Consider the following 20,917-nt stretch of genomic DNA (forward strand, 5'->3'; position numbering starts at 1 on the left):
AGACAACAGTGCTCTGAGGAATCAGATTTTTCTTATTTGATGTAGATGCATCTCTCATAATTTAGTGAACTTACATTTAAACTTATGTTTAGAGAACTCATTTTGTGTTGGTCATTCAGGTAGGAGAATATATAATGTGGTTTTTAAGCACAGCAGGAGTTGAACTAATTTCTTGTAAATGTGAAATGGAGCTTTCCCACAGCTAGGAGTCATGACTGATACCTTTATGGCATTAATATTCACTTTGGAGATGTAATGACACCTTTAACCAAAATCTGATTCAGGAAAAAAAAAAAGCCAAACCAAAACAATCAGTTTCTCTTTTGTGTTCTAACACAATTACTGCAATAAGATTATTACTGCAATAAGATGGCTTCAAATTGTAGGAGAGTTCACTTAGGATGAAGAGTTCACTTAGGATGAAGTAATTTTCCAAAGTAAATTAGAATTATTGTAATATTTTCTGAGGGTAGATGACTTCAGAAAATTTGTGAATCTAGGCCATATTATCTCTGTTTCAGTTCCATCTGTGAAAGGCAGAAGTTCCTAATTTGTAGATGTAGTATACCTTATTATTTATGTAAAAACATCTGCATTTCTCAGAAGAAAGGCATTACATAAGAGCAAGAGAGGGAATGACACCTGAAATTACAAAATCCTTAAATAATATGTTGAAGACAATGATGCTTGATGACAGAATTAGGTGCTATGGAAATTAATATCTCTGATAGGAAAAGCCATCTAGTTAGTTTCCTGTTTCTAGACTAATTTTAGGTGTGTGCTTTTTGTGAGTCATACTTTTTAAATCTGACAAAGAAAAATAATTTTTACATGCTTTGCATGTAAAATGCAGATAAACTGGAATGTGTAAGTGAATTCCCCAGACAACAACCTCTGTAACTGTGGTATTGTATGGCTGTTAAACATTTTGGCAGAAAATACCCAATTAGCAATCCACAGTCAGGGGAGTCACTACATGAGAGTAGCCATGGGTCCTGACAACATTTTTTTGAGGCATGGGTTTCTTTAGTACCTTTTTTGCATTTCAAATATATACATATACATATATGCTATTAAATACCAATATTTCATGTTTATGGAGTGATTGGGAATTTGACAAATGTGTTGCTATCATCAATGGTTTTTTTCCCTAAGACAAAATTAAGGTAACGATAAAATAAAATTTACTCCCATGCTTGGAAATACTATTTTTGTTTCTCAGTGGTTGCAAATGAAACACAATTTATGATGTAGTATGTACAAATGCTTTGTGGCTTGTTGGTGAGACAGTTTCCTACAACACTGCCAGTAATATAGGTTATAACCTAAGTTAGGTGTTGAATGGGAATGATCAGGAGAGTCACATAAGATGTGTGTCCCTGCTTCATTGTAAATGTTAATGTGGATAGGTAAGTGAATGAAGAATGATCCAGGGCAAAATAGAAATGCTTCATTTTTACCTTTTGGAGGCGCTAGAGCAGTATTTTGCTGATGAAGCACAGAATTTCTTTCTATGGGAAAAATGAGCATTTACTTGATTGATATGCATCTTTAATTAGGTGGTAAAAAAGAACTTGGTTGAGTATATTTGGTTCAGTATGAAATTAGAATTGCCTTTGAAAAAGATACAAGAGAGAGCACTTTTTTTTTTAGTCTTTAATTCCTCTTTTTACTGGTTGTAACTCATTCACAAAATAAAATGCCTTTCTGTTTTAAATATAATTCTTAGCTATTTTTTATTACTGATTTGTAAAAAAGGCTTCAAATAGTAAGCTGTCACAAAAACCCCCTAGAGTGCAGTGACATGTGCTACCATAATAGAAAGCTGCACTGATATTTTATGCCTACATCATGAATTAAGAGAAAACGTGATGATGTCTACAGAGATTACCATAATTAACATTAAAGGCTGAGAGCTAACTGTCCCCTGTGCCTAAAGAATACTTGTGATATTACAGAAAAGAATAAGAAATAATGAGCTCTGGAACAAAATTCATTGATTGTATTCTAGTAAAATAGTCCTGATCAAAAGGACTTAACATCAATAAGAGTTCATCCTTTGATTTCTGTACTTGGGGTTCTAACTGTGAAGTTATCTGCTCATTTTGTACATTAAGTAATGAAAATATTCGAAGGCACATTTTTTTGATATGTTTATCCCATAAACTAGGGTATCTGACTACTGCTTTGAATTGTTTTATTGTACTGAGCTATAGTCTGACACTAATATGAATTGGAACCATTGTTTCCTTACCAATGGGAATCACCTTTTATAGAATGGTTCAAAGGTTAATTCTATTTTTTGTCCTTTGTGTGTCTTCATTTTTTCTACATCACCCCCAGCTAGAGCTGGGAAATGCTTTTACTAGCCTCTGTTGTGAAGAAAATGGATTTCAAATCAGTGTAAGAAGTGACACTCAATCAATTTTTTATTTAAGTTCTTGAAAATGAAGAGGGAGTGTAAGGCAACAGGACCAGCAGTGAGAAGACAAATTATGAGGCTAGAATTTGATCCATTTTTAGTCCTTATTTGTTTTCATGTATGTAATTTGGGTGATCTCTGTGTTGGCTAACAAATGCATTTTTCTTCCTCATTTGTTGTCCATGCAAACAAAAAGCTTCTCCTTTCGTGAACTCCCCACACTGTGCCCTACATAATAATGTAAAACCAGGAAAAAATTATTCTATTTTTCTAATTTTTGTGATCTTGCTTAGGCAGGATGGCACTCAGCTGGGATAGCTCAAGCCAGGCTATTATTGAGTTAGCTACAAATCTCAGTCTCGTGAACTGTGAACAGAAATAGAGTTAGGATGTGCCAGCAATGCAATCACATGCCATGAAGTGGAATACTGTGGATGAACTAGATGGCAGGAACTCTCTTTTCAATTATTTTGATTTTTTGAGCATTAGCAAATAGCTGTTGCCAGCACAGCTCTGGTTCTCTTGCTGTGACCTACTGCCTGAGCACCCAAAAGGAGCTTGACATGGAAACTCCTGGATGTCACTCATTTCTAATTGCATTTCTTGTGAGTGCCATGGTAGCAAGGGAAATCTACTTTTAGAAAAGGTGATTTTTCCAGGAGAAAAAAAAGTCACCGAGCTTCTAGATGAAAGATTTTTACATGACTGTCACCAGCATTTGAAGCCCCAATATTACTTCCACCTACCGTGACTGGTCTGTCAAACCTGATGAATGGCCATTAGCCAGCAGGCTGCCAGGTTTGTTGCTTTCTTCAGTGACTGAGGGACACAAATTTTTGGCTAGGATTTGGGATGAAGTTGAAGTAATGTCCGATGAACAGTACACTCCCTATGTGAATAAGCTAAAGAAAATCTTAGCATGGTGTCTGGTTAGTCTTGTGAGTTTTTTCTGGAGGTTTTTTCCTGTAGTTTTCTTTACCATTCTGCCATTCTTATGTGGTTTTGGCATTGGGTGTTTGAGAATTCTTTATTTAAAAAGATGATTTTCTGGAATGAGTATTTCGTTAGTAAAATGGCAGCAAGCACAGTCTGGCTGTTGATGAGAAGATGAGGCCTTTAATCAATTGGCTGGTAATAGGTAATATTTACTTAAAACCTGTTGATCTTTAAAATGGATCTTTTCATAGATGTGCCTCTGCACAAAATGATTTCCTTACTTCTTAAGAAAAACTTAAAATTCTGTGTCATTCTGGGAGAAAAAAACAGAAGGAAGATTGGGAAGCCTCCGTGGAAAAAGCTGGAGGAGTAAACGTAGTTCTGTTTTTCTCTGTGGGATATAACAGAAAAATGTTGATAGTCCAGTAAGTATGAATTTTTTGTGGGGTATCACTGTTAGGGAGCAGAAACTATTGTTGCTTCTAATTTCTCTGTGTGTTTTACTGTGTCTCCCTGCTGCTTGTTCATATTTATTCTGGAGATTTTCAGCCCTTTTTCCTGCCTCTTTACTCTTTGAAATTCAGGTTGTCAGTGAGGGAGTAAAGTTCTGTCTCCATTGGAAAGCAATTTGCTGGTGTTGCTGGCTGTGAATGAAATTGACTGAGATTGTGAAATCCTGGGCAATTTAGCTCACAGCTGGGATGACAAGGAAGGGGCAGCATCACTCTCTCACTGAAGATGATGTTCCAGTTGTCTTGCAGATATTTATTTCCTCCTAGCTTTTACATCCATTTATTAGGTGCTGGTAATTGCTGGCATTTCTTAATGCATTTTATCCAGAGATAGCAGAACTCTTTCTGAAAAGCAGAGATTGTGTACACATCCTGACTGGTATTTTGCTTACCAGGAGGGAGTAAATTCAGATTTCTGGTTGTTGTTGGAAAACCTTCACTAATGTAAGTTACACCTGATGAACCTGTTGAACCAGAGATGTGTGTTAGCAGAGTAAACCCACTCTGCCTCACCTTCCTGTGATTTTTTTGCAGGCACAGCTCCTAGGGCAGATTGGCCCAGCCACCCTGAGCTGACTCTTACAGAAAAACAGCCTCAGAACAATTGAGTTGTTACTCCCCAAATGTGGAAAGTGATACCATCAGATGTTTTATTACTACCAGATGGTTTGGTGTTTACTTACCTGCCCAGTGTATACTATATTTCTGAAAGAGGTGATCTGAAAGTCAAAAAAATCTGAAATAAACAACTGCATAGTTATTTTAAATGAAATGGGAAAAACATTTAAGATACTTCATTTGAAACAGTAGCAACCTGTAGCTATCAAGTTATGAATGCTACCTCCATCATGAATAATTTTTGTAAATGCTGAGAGATATGAATGCAAGTTTTCATGCTTAAATGCTCCAGATATTTACAAGATGATTTAAAAAATGAAGCTCCATGTGAAAATATGAAGAGTCCTACTTAAAGGATAAAATTTTTTTATTAGAAAGGAAACTGGAATATAGCTCTAGTTCCTTTGAAGGGTGTCTCAGAAACATAAATATTTTATTTCTCAAGAGTAAATAGAGATTATCAAATGGTTGCTGTATTTTCCCATATATAATTTTCTCTCTGTAAGGAAAAAAAAACCAACAAAGAAATGAACTACATTTGTCTTCCCAGGGAACATATTAAGAGGCTGAGCTGAAAATCTCTTGCTCCTTCCTTTAATGCTTGTACTTTGGGAAATTTAATTTCAGGGAGTCAGGTACATAATCCCTGCTGTTCAGAAGTTTAATGTGTGTCCTCCCATGAACTGTGATAAAAATTGAGTCAAATGTCATAGACATTGCCAAGCTTTAAGAAATGCGTATTTCTTTATTGGTTCAGTAGACAGCATGGTTTATAAGTTTAAATGAAATGTCTTTTTTCTTTGATGTGAAAAACCTAGTAATAGAATATATGATTTTAAGCATCAAGAAAAGTATAAAGGCAAAATATGCATTTCAGTTCATACAGACACAAGAAAATGTGGAATATATAAAAAGTAATATTTGAATAGGTGGTTGCTTACTTTCTCCCTTTCTCCCCTTTCCTTCCCTCCTCTTCCCTCCCATCCATCAGCTGTGGGTCAGCAATGAGGCTCTCTGTGACTATCATTCAGTTCAGGGCTGGATGCTGGGCACTACTACAAGGGGATTGATGTTGGTGGGCTTCTGGAGCCTTTTCTTTTTTAATTATTATTTTTTGGTTTAAGTAACTTCTCCAGGACTGCCTTTTTAAAGCACTTCAGAACAGTTCTATCCAGTGCCTTCATTTTGCCATGATGATCTGATAAGGAGGATATGCAGCTTCCCTAACAAAATAATTTCTCTAATGCTCCTTCTTTCTGTGGTCCAGCTGCCAGCTTGGAGGGTTGGCTGTGTGCAGACCAGTCCTAAAGAATGTTAGATACTGCTTTCACTGCAGAAGACTGAATTTCTCAGCTTCCTTGTAACAATGAGTTGCTTCAATCTGGTGAGATAAAAGGGAAAAAGCTTCTCAAATATATCTTTAGTCTTGGTAATAAGGCTATCCAGTATGTTTAACAAATGTACAAAGTCAAGCTTCAGCTGATAATGTAAACACATTTAAACAAACTTTAGTAACAGTAGGTCACTTTAGAATATTTGTTCAAATGCTTGGAAATTTCAATTTCCAAACAGGCTCAATGATACTGCTAGGAAAAGAAAGAAGTCTGAAAGGAAAAGAAAGAGACATTTTCAAAAAATAGAGAACCCCTGGTAATTCATGTCAGTCTTTGCGCTCCAATAAAAACTGCAGCATTGATTGTCCATAAATTAAACTCTCATGATTTTTTCCCATTTTGTCATCCAAGACTTCTTCAAGACATTCCACTATACTTTGTAGTTTTGTGTTAAAAAGATACACATAGGTTCTTCTGGAACATCTTAGTAGCTCCATTACCATCCCAGCCTCAACATTTGATGTTGGCTACTCATCCACCAGGGTTATTAATCTTATGTTTAGAATCTAGAAACCAGGTACATTATCTAAAATGAAGTTTTCTGACAATTTTTTGTGGTAGCCCTATACACATGTTATTCCTCCGATTTGACTTTCCTGTGAGAACACCTTATTTTAGATGTTTATGTAACTGATGTGGTGAGGTTAACCCCATTTTTCTCCATATTTCTAAGATGTTTCCCCCAGCCTTTGCTGTTCAAGTACATATCTGTCCCTCTTTAAAATTCAAATAAATGAACTGATGTGGGTTTAGAAATTCTGGATAAATTCTGGAATGAACACAGATACAGAGCTCATCAAGGCTGCTTGCAGATGGTACCACCAGGGATAAATGTACATCTTTCTCTGGCTGTTGGAGTTCTGAGAGATTCCATTATTTTGTACACGTGCATATGGTGCCATGTGGATCACAAGGCCACCTAGCAATAATCTGTGCTTTGCAATTATGCAATTTTCATTAATATGCACTTGTTTCTGAAGCATTGCAATGTATTTCCATTGGATCTGAAATGCTACGTTTTGAAAACTGGATTTATCTTTTATTGTTTTCCCACTCTAGATTACTAAGCAGCTGCTAATAGGTAAACTCGGAAAGAACACAAAATATATTTTTATTAATGATTCCCAAATCTTCTTGGGCATTAACCTAAAGTTCATTTGTAGCAGTTTGAGTCAATTTTGTTGAGATGATTTAACTTACAGGTGCCAGCAGTGGCATCATTCCCATTGCTAAGCATTGATGTTAGAAATTCTCGTTCCTAATGCCAAGACATTCATGGTTTATTGCTGTCTGGCTGAGTTTAGCAGCCTGTTGTTCTTGTGTTTCCGGGTATTCGTTCTAATTCAAAACAAGTGGGAATGCTGGCAATCTAACGGAGACATATGTAGGAAGTAACCATTGGCAACTATGGCTGCATCAGACAAGATTCTTTAATTGGAGCATTTGGGCATTAATGCTCACAAGCCAATGGAGGAGTCCTTTCCTTTCCAGGTTGTTCAGTACAAGCCTTGGAACCTGATTCTCTTCTCAGGCTGTATTTCTGTAATTGGCACACTGTCTGCTTTCAGAGAATGTTTATAAAATGAAAGTGCAAGAAGAGTCGTTCCTTACAAAAGCAAATTTTGCTTTCTGCTGCATACAGTGTGCTCCTTAGGCATCCATTGAAACTTGTGTGTAAGTTTGAAAATAAATTCTGGCAAAGTCCTGTAAGGCTAGATCTGGACACCCTGTCCTACAAGGCATTGGTGTGCTTGTGAATCATTACTTTCTTATCTTCACAGTAGAAATACATAGAAAAATGTGACATAAAATATTTCGCTTTGAATACACGGAGAATAACATTTAATCTTCCACATTTCAGTTCTGGCTGTGTGGGTAAAGTTTTGTGTGACCACATTACTTTAGATCATATCTAGACTAGAGACAAAATAGATTATAAAAAAGTATAAGAGATAAATAATTTGCTTTAAGCTTTCTAATGGAATGAAGTGAAGAAGGGAGAAGAGTTTATGCTATGGGTCTTTTCACTGTATAAGTTTGAATGTACTGCAAGGTTGATTACAGCAATTCCACTGAACTTACTGGAGTATGTGAGCTTAGTTGAGAGACAAAATTCGATAAATTTAATCTATTATTGTGTCTGGAGAACAAATATGCAATGAATGAGAGTGGTTTCCACAGGATGTGCAACTTTTATGCCACTGGAGTTGAAACTAAATAAATTGGTTTGAAAGGAATTCCGCTACCATAGTTTGACTACTCCTGGGATAGACAGCATAGTTTAATGAAGACTAAGAGAGAGGATCTATTACTATTTGTAAAAGACGTTCAGGAATTGCTACAAAGGAGGAAGAAGAATTATTGAAATTGAACCTTCTTTAAGATCAAATGGATATTAATTGCTTCTGAATGAATTTAGAGTGTAACTTAGTACAAGGTTTCTGTCATCAAAGGAATGATGTCTGAATTCTGGCATGACCTTTCAAATAGGGCAGGAAGGAAAAGGAACCTAAATTATTTCAAGATGAAACTTGATAAATGACTATAGGTAGTGCTTCCAGAAATGGAAATTAAAGTTTATGATTATAGTATCATAGATCTTAGGCTCAAAGAGACCTCAGAAAGTATCCAGTTCATTTCCTTGCCCCAACTTAATCTCAATTACATTTAAATCATTTCAAGTTTATCCAGCCTGATCTAAAATATGATCTCATCTTAGTGATGAGACTCTATAGGCCAGTTATTCTCCCATCCAATTACCTCACTATTCCAACCATTAAAAAGCTTTACTAATGTCAATTTAAGTCTTCCTAGTGCAATTCAAGTTAATTTCTTCTTGTTCTCTCCACAGAAGACTTGGAGAACAAATTAGTATTCTGCTCCTCTATGGCGCTTTAATATATGCTTGGAAACTCCTTTTTTCCCAGAATCAGAGTGGTTGACTTTGGAATATCTCACTATATTCATTCTGATATTAGTCTTTGCTCTGAAAACTTGTCTTCTAGAACTCTGATTGTTCTGGCACTCTCTGCTGGGCTCTCCAGGTGTTTCTCTTCCTTCATCCCATTTTTCCTGATGATGGTCTATGAGTACTGAATGCAACAGAAGGATTATTTTGTGACTTTTAAGCATAGTGCTACTACTTATCCAAATACTATTGTCATTTTTGCAGTGTGGGATGTGATTTATTTCCCAGTTGTCTACGTGTTTTCATCAAATAAGTTCCCTGTTTTGGCAGGGTATAGGATGTTAGGAATGCTATCAATCTCTGCATCTCTTATTATGAGATGTTTTTTGTTAGTTTCTTCTAATAAAGCTCTTATGTTCCTTGTAAGGGAATGTTTGGGACGAAGGGGAAAATGGGCCATAAAGAGAAAATTTTGTGGATGTGTAGACTAAAGTCTTATGTGACTTTAATTCTTCTCATGTGGATCTTTTTGTCCTGTACCCCTGGTGACTTCAAAGCCAGGACAATCCTGAAGCACACACAGAATGCACCAGAAGGTTGTGAATGAGAAGAGCTGGACTTTGCTTAGGATGGACACATTTGCTCAGTGTCTCTGTCTGCACCTCAAGGCACCATGGTGCCTGCTGTAAGAGCACTTTGGTGGGTAAAGGGAGCACAATCAAACCCTTTTGCACCATCAAGCTGATGCTATGCAAATCCTTTCCTAAGACAGCAGAACCTGAGGGCAGTGCAACACTGGAACCACTTTGTAGCTGAATGTCTGGGTAATACTGTATTCCAGTTACAGGTTTGATATTATTCTTACCTGCTTTACTTTTAGCACATTGTCAGCTTGAGGTCAAACCTTAATGACTTATTTGCTTGGCAAATCAGTAAATGAGGTAGTTTTATGCCACAGATTTGTGAACATGGAATAAGTAAGATACTATTAAGCATAAGACTCAGAATTCAAGGGCTTGAGAAATTTTGCATATTGCTAAGCTGACAAAGTGTTGTTCTAAAGTGATAAAAGCAGGTGTTTCTTTCTACATTCCAAGTCTGCTCCCATGTGAGAGACTAGATAAGTAGTTCAAATTACATCTAAGTAGAAAATTTGCCAGACCTTAATTGCTTTTCATCAGAGTTCCAAATAAGAAGGAGAAGTATAAAAACCACCTTGGAACGACACTGTAGCCTCTTTAATTCTCCTCATTTAAAGCCCTGAGGTAGAAATCTTAACTTTACAATAAACTGCACTCTTTCAGTGGTAAAGCAGAACAAATTTATAAGCAATGACTTGTGCTCCTTCTACATTTGACATTTAGGTAAGAGCAATTTTTTGTTCAAGAATATAAGTAGTTTCTACAAGGTCTGCAGCTGTGTCATTTCAGTGGGATATAGTTTTATCATGAATCAGTGCTTTTCTTTGGTGTCTTCTGCTAAGGTTATGGCCATTTATTCCATCTTTATTGATAAGAGTGGTCTTATTAAGCCTGTTTATTCTATCTTGGAGTCAGACCATAGCATCATCAAACCTTGCTCTCCTGCTCTGGCTACTACTTCTTGACTCTGTGCTGGGAAATGAAGTGTGTCTGACTGTTCCTAGTCAATCCTGCTTAAGTCAGGCCTCTCATCAGGAAAGGTCCATCAGTTTGTCTTCTGCAAGGAGACTTTATCAGTAAATGAACAGGAGAAGGGATTAAGATCACACCATTTACCGTTGTACCCTATGCAATATGCAATGAAATGTCAGTGTCATAACCTCCCAGTCCTACATTATTATTTCATTGGCAAGGAGGCATTTTGCTGAGAGATCTTTCTGTCCTTTGTTTAAGCAGACTATAGTAAAACCAGAATTCCTGTGCAAGACAAACAAGGGACTCCTCTGTTTTGGTATCTGTCCATGCTGTCCATATTTTGGAGGAAGACACAAGATTAAAAAATTATTTTAAAAATGTTGCCATTTTTCTCATATCTTGGCAGTTACTTTATAGGTGAAGCTATATGGAATTTGATATTCTTTATGTCTTTTATTTAGATAAAGCCAGTTGGTTTGCCCTTTTCATACATATGATCTTTAAACAGTTGTTAAATTCCCTCCTAAGAATGCTAAATCCTTAGTCTGTCCTCATTTGAAAGCATTTTCACAAGAAATTGCTGGAATCTACTGAATTGATTTTTAATATTTTCATTTTTCTGTATCTTTCTTGATACAACAAAATATTAGTAAAAAGTTCAAAGTTTGAGTGCATAGAGTAGGACCAGTGATTTTTGGACCATTACTATACATTTTTTATTACTTTCAGTTCACTTCTTGGTACAGGCTCATATTTCCACTTTGATCTCTTTATTAAGCTATGCTTTCACCAAGTGTCACTACAAGTAGGTACTGTTTCCCATTCTATTTGATTATAGTTAGCTTAACACACAGTGATATGCATGTGAGATTATTTATTCCAAGACATACTGCAGAGATGCATTCATCAACTGTGAATCTCATCTGCTCTTCTGCTGCATATTCATTTAGTTTAATTTGACACCACTGGCAATTGAAACTAATAATGGTTTGGGCAAACTTTGGTCTCTCCTTGTTGAGTAGGTTCATCTGTTTGGAAAGATCTTAACCTGAAAAAGGAATCCCATGTTGAATATAGGTCAGCAATGACATGCTGTAGAAGAACTGCCAGGGAACTTGAAAGAGGGATAAAGCCTTTGAAGCACAAGAAGTAAGTAATCTTTGGCTCTTCTCAGAAATGAACTCTTTTCAGTACTGGGCATAGCATTCAAAAAGAGAGAGAGTCCAAAGGCAAACAAGAGTGATCAGATGCTTTGAATATTTGACAAGTGCATCTGTGTGTGTGTGTGTGTGTGTATGTGAAGAATGCAAAGCTGTGTGGAAGTGTGTTAGTAACTTAGAGAGAAGTAAAAGGGTATTACAGAGTGGAAGGAAATAATCTGTTCTTTGTGTCCATTGTGGAGACAAGAGGGTGTGTCTGTAAATTGTTTTCAGAGGTGAGGATAGTAATCAGTGTGTTTTCTACATATCAAAGAAAATTTGAACATGCTCAGATCTTCCAATGGAGAACAGAATTTGGTAATTTGAAAATTCTTCTCTGTCTATGAATGCATTTCAGGGCATTAGACAGCAATCTAAGTAGTGTTTCCAGATTGCTCTGACAAAAGTACAGGAACCTCATCTGATTTCTAGGAAGTGCTCACTGTCACAGGTTCAGAGAAAAGAACAAGGAAGGCTTGGAAGAGAGATGTCTAATTTGGTACTTCAGGGAAGGCACACACAGACCTATGAATAAGCTGCTATATGTTGTTAGAAGGATGCCACAGGCAAAAGAAGGAGCACATAGAGGATGATAGTTCTGGGTCATCATAATCCAGTGGTATTGCCATTTAAAGTGATGTGCCTTGTCACAGGGCAGAGAATACAGAAAAGATGAAAGAGCATCTCAGCTATAGCTGAGGGTTTCCTTTATTCTCACTTTGAATGTGCCCAAAGCAATACTTCTGGAAATCTCTTTTTTGTGTCATGTGAGACAGGGAACAGACATCTGGTCTCTGAACTAGTTTAAATTTGGCTGAAAGTTGAAAATTTCTATGAAGCTTTTGGTTCAGACAGATCATAATTTTTGATTAAAAATCCACCTTATAGAAATTCTGAATGAGTTCCTACTGCAATGCCATCAGGGGAGGAAATAGGAATGCAGTGTAATTGAAAACAGTCTCTAGCAGTTCAAGTGCTGCAAAAATCGTCTGTAATGGAGTTGTACTTCAGGCCTATATTCCCTTTGGGCTGCTTGCTTGTAGTGGTACCAGGGTAATAGCAATACATTGGTGCAAAAACACCACTCTGTATGCCTAGAAGCAACACAAAATTCTGGGGGTAAATTCACTGAATTATATATGTTGCTCTTCTGGGAATGCAGAAGTTTTACTGCAAGTTCCATGTAGCTGAGGTTGCACACTATACCTTACTAGGAAATAAGAGTCTTGAGGGAGGACAGAGTCAATTTAATCATTATTTTGTTTGTTGTTTCAGCTAAATGGCTTTGTTTTGTTGTATGTGTATTTTAGTACTTATCTCACTGTCATCAGATGCTTAATGGGATCTAAGGAAGTCTGGTGTAGAAAAGTGGAGTGCAAGCTTTAACACAGGCTACCCCTTCACCTGGCACTGAGGGATGATTCAATCCATCACTTTTCATTTAAAATAATAGACTGGACCTTGGTCAAAAATATCACTGGTATAAACAAATGGAATCATTGATAGATCATTGTTGCCAATAACCAATGACAAATACCCTGCTATTTTTTCTTAGTTTTGCAAAGTTCTCTCTTTTGATTAAAGCTGGCAACTATCAAGATAAAAGGACACTGTCAGTACTTGATAGATATTCTTATGAAATGTGTTCCTAAAGTGCCAAATCCTATCCTTTTCTATAAGAACTGTAACTCTTAGAGGGTTGATTAATTTTAGGGTGCATTCTAAGATGCCTTCTCCTAGCACAATGATGATCGCTCAGATCTGGATGCAGTACCTAAGTCATCCCAACTTGCAACTCAGCATTTTAAGGAAATTTCAATTTAGGATCTGTTTGTCTCAAAGCATTATTAGCAAAAGTAAAACTGGAGTTGCTGAAGAGGCAGAGTAGACACTGGTGTCATGGAGGAAGAGCTGACTGCCTGATGCAGTAGCCTGCTGTCTTCCCCTAGGTCAGGTCAGCTTCCCTGGAAATCACATCCCTACAAATACAGTTGCTGGCCTGGTTTGGTACTGTACCAAGTCTGAGAGGTATGGTGTGTGATGCTTTGTGAACCAGCCTGAAAATTAGTCTTCACCATTAAAAAAAAATTCACAATGCTAATTTTTCACTGCCTCAGACTCATTTTCTCCTTAGGGATGGGGAAGAACATTTGCAAACACATTGATTAAATGGAATGCATTTGGTATTTTAGATATATTCACTCTGAATTGTTGTATATAATATAAAAATGTTATATATAATTCACTCTGAATTGTCATTTTAATCCAGACTGCAGGGTCCTGGGGGGAAGCCAACAAACACAATATATGTCTACATCATTAAAAATAATTTACCTGTGCTGGAAAAGAAGTGTACAAGCGTTTGCAGCATGTTCCATATTTACTCAGGGGTAATGATAAATAATTGTTGGTTTTCTCAGTTTATAAGTCAAAAAGCAGGATTTAAATATGTCAGCCTTCAGTCTGGATTCTGTAAAAATAAACTGAATAACATTTCCCTAACATTTAGTCCTTGTTACCACAACCTCAAGCTTCTCACATTAATTCATCCATTGGACCCCTAAAAGTCCCTTTAAGGTAGGTAAATATTGTATCCATACTGCTGGTGGGGAACTGAAGTGTAGGTAGGGCAGGCTGAAAGTAGCTGACAGAAATTACCTATAAAAAAGGGCTTATAGACAATCTTCAAGTCTTAATCTCAGAAGATCACTAAATAGTGTTGATGTATAAATCACTCTTGGTGATTTCTTCATTGATAAACTGTCTCTGAATTGACCATGTCTTCTGGAGCCAAACGTGGTTTATTATCCTTGATGCAGAGAGTAAAGATGTACAATGACAAAGTGCCATTTTTATATGAAAGCAAAGTTTCAAGCAGAATTTTGCTAAAACACCATCCTGTTTTGATATTTTTGGAACATCAAAGGGGTTCAGCTGAAAAAATTAAAGGTCTATTGATCACTAATAATTTCCTAATATTTTTTTATGTGCTTAGGGATCACATAATCTGCTGCTGGAATACACCCACATGTGAGCTGGAAAGCAGTGGCTGTCAGAGACCTCAGAGCACTATAACTTGACAGTTTAGAGGGGAACATAAAAAAACTTTCTTTCCCATGCCAAATGGTCTTGTGGCTAAAGTCTAGCTACCTACTGAAATTTAATGGCAACTTAAAGAAGGACATTAATGATTAACCTAATGATATAACTAAAAGTTATATCATCATATGACTAAAAGTTATATCATTAAGGAAAGAGATGTAAAAATGAAATTACTACATTCTTGCTTGGTTCAGTATGTATGTTTTCCTGATCCTCAGCATAATGAAACCCTTAGTAGGGGTATGAAAAAAATTTCTATATAAAATATAGCTGCTAAACTCTCCATTAGTCTCTGTACTCACACATGCACCAACCCCTTTATTACTTCCTTCTGGTGTCAGAAAAAGGTAAGGTTTGAACTAGATAAAGCCAAATAGGAATATAGGTACTGTGCAGTAGGATTATCCTAGAAGTTTTACATAAATTGGCTGATAGGAAAGCTCTGCAGTATTGTTTTCTGCATGGTAAAAGGGTGGTTAAGCCTTAGCCAATAAGACCAAGAATTACAGTTTATTGTAGGTGGGTAGATAAGGGGCTTGTAGACCAAAGTCAAGGCCACATCTTGATCCTCTCAAAGGCTAAAATTTAGGACCTGATCATAAAATAAATTCACAAGAATTGCCTGTCCTAAATACATCTCTTAGGTCATTTTCTGAATGCCTCCATTAGTTTAGTTAATTGTGGGGAAAGACAATGATAAAAATTTGGTAAATTCTTCAGATTGTTCAGCAAATGCAATTAGTGTTCTGCAATACAGGAGGTCTTGTCATGTACAAGACCTGTTAGGCTGCAAGAACAAAATAAACAAATGGTCTGTATCGCAGGGGTCTTGCAGATAGCACAGCTGTGATGTTCATCCATTAGAAAATCATTAGGGAAAAAATGATATGGCATTGGTTTACCAGTAAGCAAAAGTACTACTCAGAATTTTATTTATCTCAAGAATGCTTTAGTCACTTTTAATTTAATCAAATCCTAGAAAACACACATTTTTTCCTCCCATCAAGGTAATTTAGTGCATTAGATGTTTCACAAAGTATCAAGTGAATTACATATGTATGAGTCTCCAGGAAAGCCTTTGAAGGAAGGGTACTAATGTTCTTGCTCTTGAAATAATATCCTCATATTGTCACAAGTTATTAGTGATATTGCCATTTCTCTGTCCCAGGAATGGAGTTTTGTGGCCATTGCTCATCTCCAGCCATTTGTCAGCATCTGTTAGGGCACTGTAGCTCACGCTCAGCATCTTGAAATGCCCTAATCATGGTGGCAGGTTCCTGTGGCAGTCCTTGCTCAGGTTGGGATGGGGGTTGCTGTGGGCTGGCATGTGGGAAGGGAGGCACTGAAGGAGTTGTTGCAGTGGAGCTTCACCTCTGATCAGTGGGAATGCTTGAGCTGGTTATGTTGGATTTTGGGCAATTCTTGAAAATGTATGTGAAACAAAAGTTAAGTCAAATCTTTTCACGTGATCTCACTGTTGGAACATGGTTTAAATGGTTATTTGCTATGTAATATATTTGTTTAAATTGGTCTCAGTTACCACATATTGAGATCAAGTGTTTTGTCCCATTGAAACAGTGGCTGTTAAGGCCAAAGGCTGTGTTTGTGTGGCTAGTATGCAACTCACCATGGAAACAATAATAACAGTTATTGTTATAGCAATAACAATAATTACAAACAGGAAACAATAATAATTAGTTCTTCTTGGATCTGAATTTTTATTTTTGATAATATTGCAGTACTAATATAGCAGGAATTAATAATGACAGTCAATTACAGGTCTTAATTAAATGCTAGTACCTATTACTGTGAACAGTAAAATGGAAATAGCTACCTGATGATTTAAGAGTGGTTTATAGGCTCCTGAAAAAAACATTAAAAATTTCCTATTTGTTGCTGAGGTTAAAATTGGGAAAGAACATAAGGCATGCATGGCAGACATTTTATTTCTGATGATCTTGCTTTTGTTGTAGATTTGCATTTAATAGTGTTTGCTCAGTTTGTAGTTAGTAGTGCTACAGATTTGTTGCAGTTAATAAGGTTTGCAAAGTTTTATACTAAATGCAGGGATATTTTGTTTAGCTTGTAGATTACATGTTCAAAATTGAAGTCAATGGAAGCATAAAGAAATGAAAGTATATCACTAATAATTTGAGCATCTGAATAATCCATTGTAGATGCCATCAGTTTAATTGCATATGCATATTAAAACCGCTCATTTGAAAACAAGTTTCTAAATATTCAGTTTATAATGTCAACATCTGTTGAAATATACAATAGTTTTATCATAATTAGCAATGGGACAACCATAGAAGTCTTAGATAAACAACCATATTTCTGCTACTTTCCCATCTTACATAAACCTTGTTTTCCTGAAAAATTTCTCATCCTTCAGGCCTTGAGGGAAGCTATACATGTGTTGTAATTCTGTATTTGATTCCCACTAGCCTCCAAGAGATCAGAGAAAAATTAGAAGAAAATGACTCATTAATTTTCAAGTTTCATCACAGAAGGGCTGTTCAAAATGCTTTTTTCCCTACTTCCCTCATTATAGTGGTAGCTAAAGAGTTGGATTACTTCTTTCAGTTTGACTTATTAGTAAGAAATGCAGATTTGGATAATGTGAATTCTTTAGGTTGTTTTGTTGTTGTTGTTGTTTTTGTTTTTGGTGGTTTTTTTTTGTTTGTTTGGGTTTTTTGTTGTTGTTGGGTTTTTTTCTCGTGTGTGTGCAAACTGCATGAATCTTCAGAGTTTTTTCATTTGAATTCCTAATGTTAGTAAGCTTCTACTTCAAGCTTAGTGATTAATGATGCATTGGAGACCTGTGCTATAACTGTGCTCTGAAATTTTTTCTCAGTACATCTGGCTCTTTGGTGTAGTCTAGGAGCTTGATCCCCAGTGTCAGACATCACCAACTCAACTGTAACAAAATAAGTTGTAATGAAACGAGAAGTTTCTTACTGCCTGACATGAAAAGTCTGTGCTTAGCAGTGTTTGTGTGATGTTGTCAAGCAGGTTTGGAACAGGAACACTGCTGAACTTGGCAGTTTCCTTAAGATACTGTAATCAACCCCACTCTTGTCTCAATGCTAGGATTCTGCCAAACATCTGGCTGGGAAGTTGCCCTCGGCAGCTGGAGCACGTGACCATCAAGCTGAAGCATGAGCTGGGTGTTACAGCTGTGATGAACTTCCAGACTGAATCTGACATTGTTCAAAATTCCTGGGGCTGCAACCGCTACCCAGAACCCATGAGCCCCGAAATCCTCATGAAACTGTATAAGGAAGAAGGTCTTGCCTATGTCTGGCTGCCAACTGCAGACATGAGCACTGAAGGTAATGCTCATGTCTGTCATGTCACTCTTGCAGTAAATTAATAGCAACAAACACTTGGAGATAATAATCTGTCACTTTCATGACAGCTGGAGGAGGGGAGAGGAGTTCTGTGCACATTTTGCATGAAAATATAGCTGGAATATGGGGTATAGTTTCTTTTTGTGCTTTCTTTAACAAATTATTCATATTTTCTTGTAGGCAGAGAGGCCATCTGAAGTACTTTGTGTCTGGCAGTATTATTTGTGTTTGTGTTTAAAGCCATCTGACATCAATAACTGCTTGACTGTTTTTACTTTCTGCTTGAGTTCAGCCTATATAATAAAAATATAGGTGGAAGACTGCAAGTTTGCAGAGCAGGGCAGCTTGCCACCTTTGCTGTTTAAAAAGGGAGAGACAGTGCTGTGTGACTGGTGTTCCCTTCCCAAAACCCACTTTTTCTTTAACTGTAGTATCCCAGTCTGATGAAACTCCATAGCTTCATTTGTATAATAGTTTGCAATTAATTGAAAATACTCATAGCACCTGAGCTGTAACGTCAGTTACTAGTACTTTTAAGTCCTTGGTTGGAATGCTCAGTTCAAAGTCTTGTTTCCAACCAGAAGGTTAGAAAGTGAGTGTGTTTTCAAGTGAGCAGCCTGCCAGCAGAAGCGACTGCTTTCAACACAGGGAAATACCACTGCCCAAATAGGTAACTGTCATATCAGCAACAGGACATCAGGGAAGACAGGAGACCTTAAAACAGGGATCTGAAAGGGCTTAATGTCAGTGCTCATACGTGCCATGAGGAGCAGTTGGGCCCTGCTGCTTGCAGCCCTGTTTCCCAGGATAGCCAGAAGAAAAGTGTCAGAAAATATGGTATGTTCATCCCTTTGAGAGTGAGAAGCCTATTCTGTGTTGTTTGACTGTATGCTTAGTGCACAGTGAAATCACAACACTTTTAAGTTGTACAGTAAAATGTTCTTCTGCTCTCCCTCCCTCACTTACTGAATTGATGGCCTTCATTAAAATGCTTTGGAAATCAACAGTCTGTAGGTACCTTCACAAACTTCTGGCATTAAAAAAAAATCATTTTTGGCTCGCTAACTTTAATGCTATGTAAGTTGTGCTGTTCTCTATAATATGCTTCCTTGTCTCAGTTCCTTTGAAAATGAATGTGCCACACACATCTGATGTTATCAGAATGTATATTTAGAAAAGACTTGGGGCATTTTACAGTTTTATGTGATCTGATTCTATATTGCAAGGAAAAAAACAACAAGTTAGCCTAGAAAGTCATTTGAGAAAAGAAAGAAAAAAGTGCAATATGCCAGGTCTGCCATTATATTTCACAATTCATCAGGCTGTGCAGGGAGATTCTCAGCCACGAACTGACTTTGTGCAGTGCAAATGAACGTGCCTTGTTTTTAACCTTAGGAAGAGTGCAGATGTTGCCACAAGCTGTCTGCCTGCTGCACGGGCTGCTGCAGAACGGACACACTGTCTATGTCCATTGCAATGCTGGTGTGGGCAGGTCTACAGCTGCTGTCAGTGGCTGGCTGAGGTATGTGCTGGGATGGAGCCTGAGGAAGGTGCAGTACTTCTTGGCTTCCCGGAGACCAGCGGTCTACATCGACGAGGAAGCTCTGAATCGTGCTGAAGAAGATTTCTACCAGAAATTTGGGCATCTTCGGTCCTCATATCAAATACATGAGTAGAAAAGCAGAAGAAGAAAAGGAAGGTGAAGAGGAATCCTTACACTTGAACCTCAAGGACTTAGAAATTTCTGTGACTCAGGCACCCACCTCACCTCTTCAGATTAAAAGCTTCTTGTAAAAGTGATGAGAATTTTGTTTAAAAAGTGCCTTAGAGTTTTTTATTTGCTTTCTTTAAGCTGACATGTTTCCTGTTTTCAAGCCTTTTGGTGCAATTATGAGACCTAGAAACTGCAAAGGGAAACAAGATTTTCTTTTAACTACTTGCCTATAGGAACTGAGGTTTTAGGGTAGACGCTTAACAAGATGTGAGGTGAAACAGAGTTGGCAATAAAAAGTGAGAAGAAAAAATTACAAAGATTGACTGGATTAAGATTCAGGTTAGGATGGAGCAGATCATCATCCTAATTTCTATAGGTTTATTCTTCAGTGAAATCTCATTTTTTCCAACTTGTTCCTCTAAAGATGCAGTCAGTGACAGAGTGGTTTAAGTAATAAATATTGATTTTCTGAATACTTAATGGAGAAACTATTGGATATGAGCTGTTTATGGAGAATGTCCAAAATAATATATTTTATTTATCCTATGCTTCAATCATCTTGAAAAGAAAAATGTTTATTTAAGTTATTATATGTGTGGTTTTGACCATGACTTCATTTCTGTTTTTTTTGAAATAACACTGCCTGTTTAGAAAATGGATGAGAAAATAAAGACAAAATGACTATTCCAGCAGCCCATTTTGTCATGTGTCTTTGTCTCCCAATTTCACAAATAGCAAAAAGAGTCATAACCCATATTTCTATATAGAAGTGGAACCAGCCACTTTAATGGTGACAGCCCATGTCTTGTCTTGCACTGTGTCGGTTTGACAGGAAATCTCAAAAAACAGCGCAGCAAAGGTGTGTGGACCATATGGCACCTCTGGTACCTTCAAAGACTAAAAGAGGTGTTTCTTCTCCTAGCCCAGAGCAGAGAGAAGAGGGAGTGTGTGAGTGCTCCTGTCTGGCTGTTGGGCTCACATGAAAATGTGCAGAGCTACTGCTGCCTGCCTAGGAGGTACCTCATTTTGACTGAGTTTAAAGTAAAATTGGTGAGCTTTTGTGACCATATTCTCCTTAAAATCAAGCACTGAGAGAAGGAAAATGGCCTGAGAAACAGAGAGTACAAGTTGCTTAAGTTCTAC

At 37.0% G+C, this 20,917-nt stretch overlaps 1 protein-coding gene across 9 annotated transcripts in view; it reads left to right on the forward strand.

The window, feature by feature from the left end:
• Window positions 1-20,466, forward strand: part of EPM2A (EPM2A glucan phosphatase, laforin) — a 35,208-nt gene extending 14,742 nt beyond the window's left edge. For 4 of the 9 annotated variants that reach the window (XM_071433338.1, XM_071433323.1, XM_071433314.1 and 1 more), the window contains 3 exons: window positions 11,429-11,555; window positions 17,801-18,042; window positions 19,456-20,466. In XM_071433338.1, coding sequence (XP_071289439.1) covers window positions 11,491-11,555; window positions 17,801-18,042; window positions 19,456-19,736 — 588 coding nt within the window. In that variant the 5' untranslated portion in view covers window positions 11,429-11,490 and the 3' untranslated portion in view covers window positions 19,737-20,466. Of the gene's footprint in view, window positions 1-3,541; window positions 3,784-11,428; window positions 11,556-17,800; window positions 18,043-19,455 lie in introns of those variants that run through there. The other 5 variants (XM_071433295.1, XM_071433356.1, XM_071433365.1 and 2 more) reach the window with 2 other exon arrangements.
• The last annotated feature ends 451 nt before the right edge of the window (window positions 20,467-20,917 follow it).

This window comes from Agelaius tricolor, unplaced genomic scaffold, assembly GCF_023055355.1.
Source record: "Agelaius tricolor isolate 1412-34295 unplaced genomic scaffold, bAgeTri1.0.p SCAF_1, whole genome shotgun sequence".
Lineage (NCBI taxonomy): Eukaryota > Metazoa > Chordata > Aves > Passeriformes > Icteridae > Agelaius > Agelaius tricolor.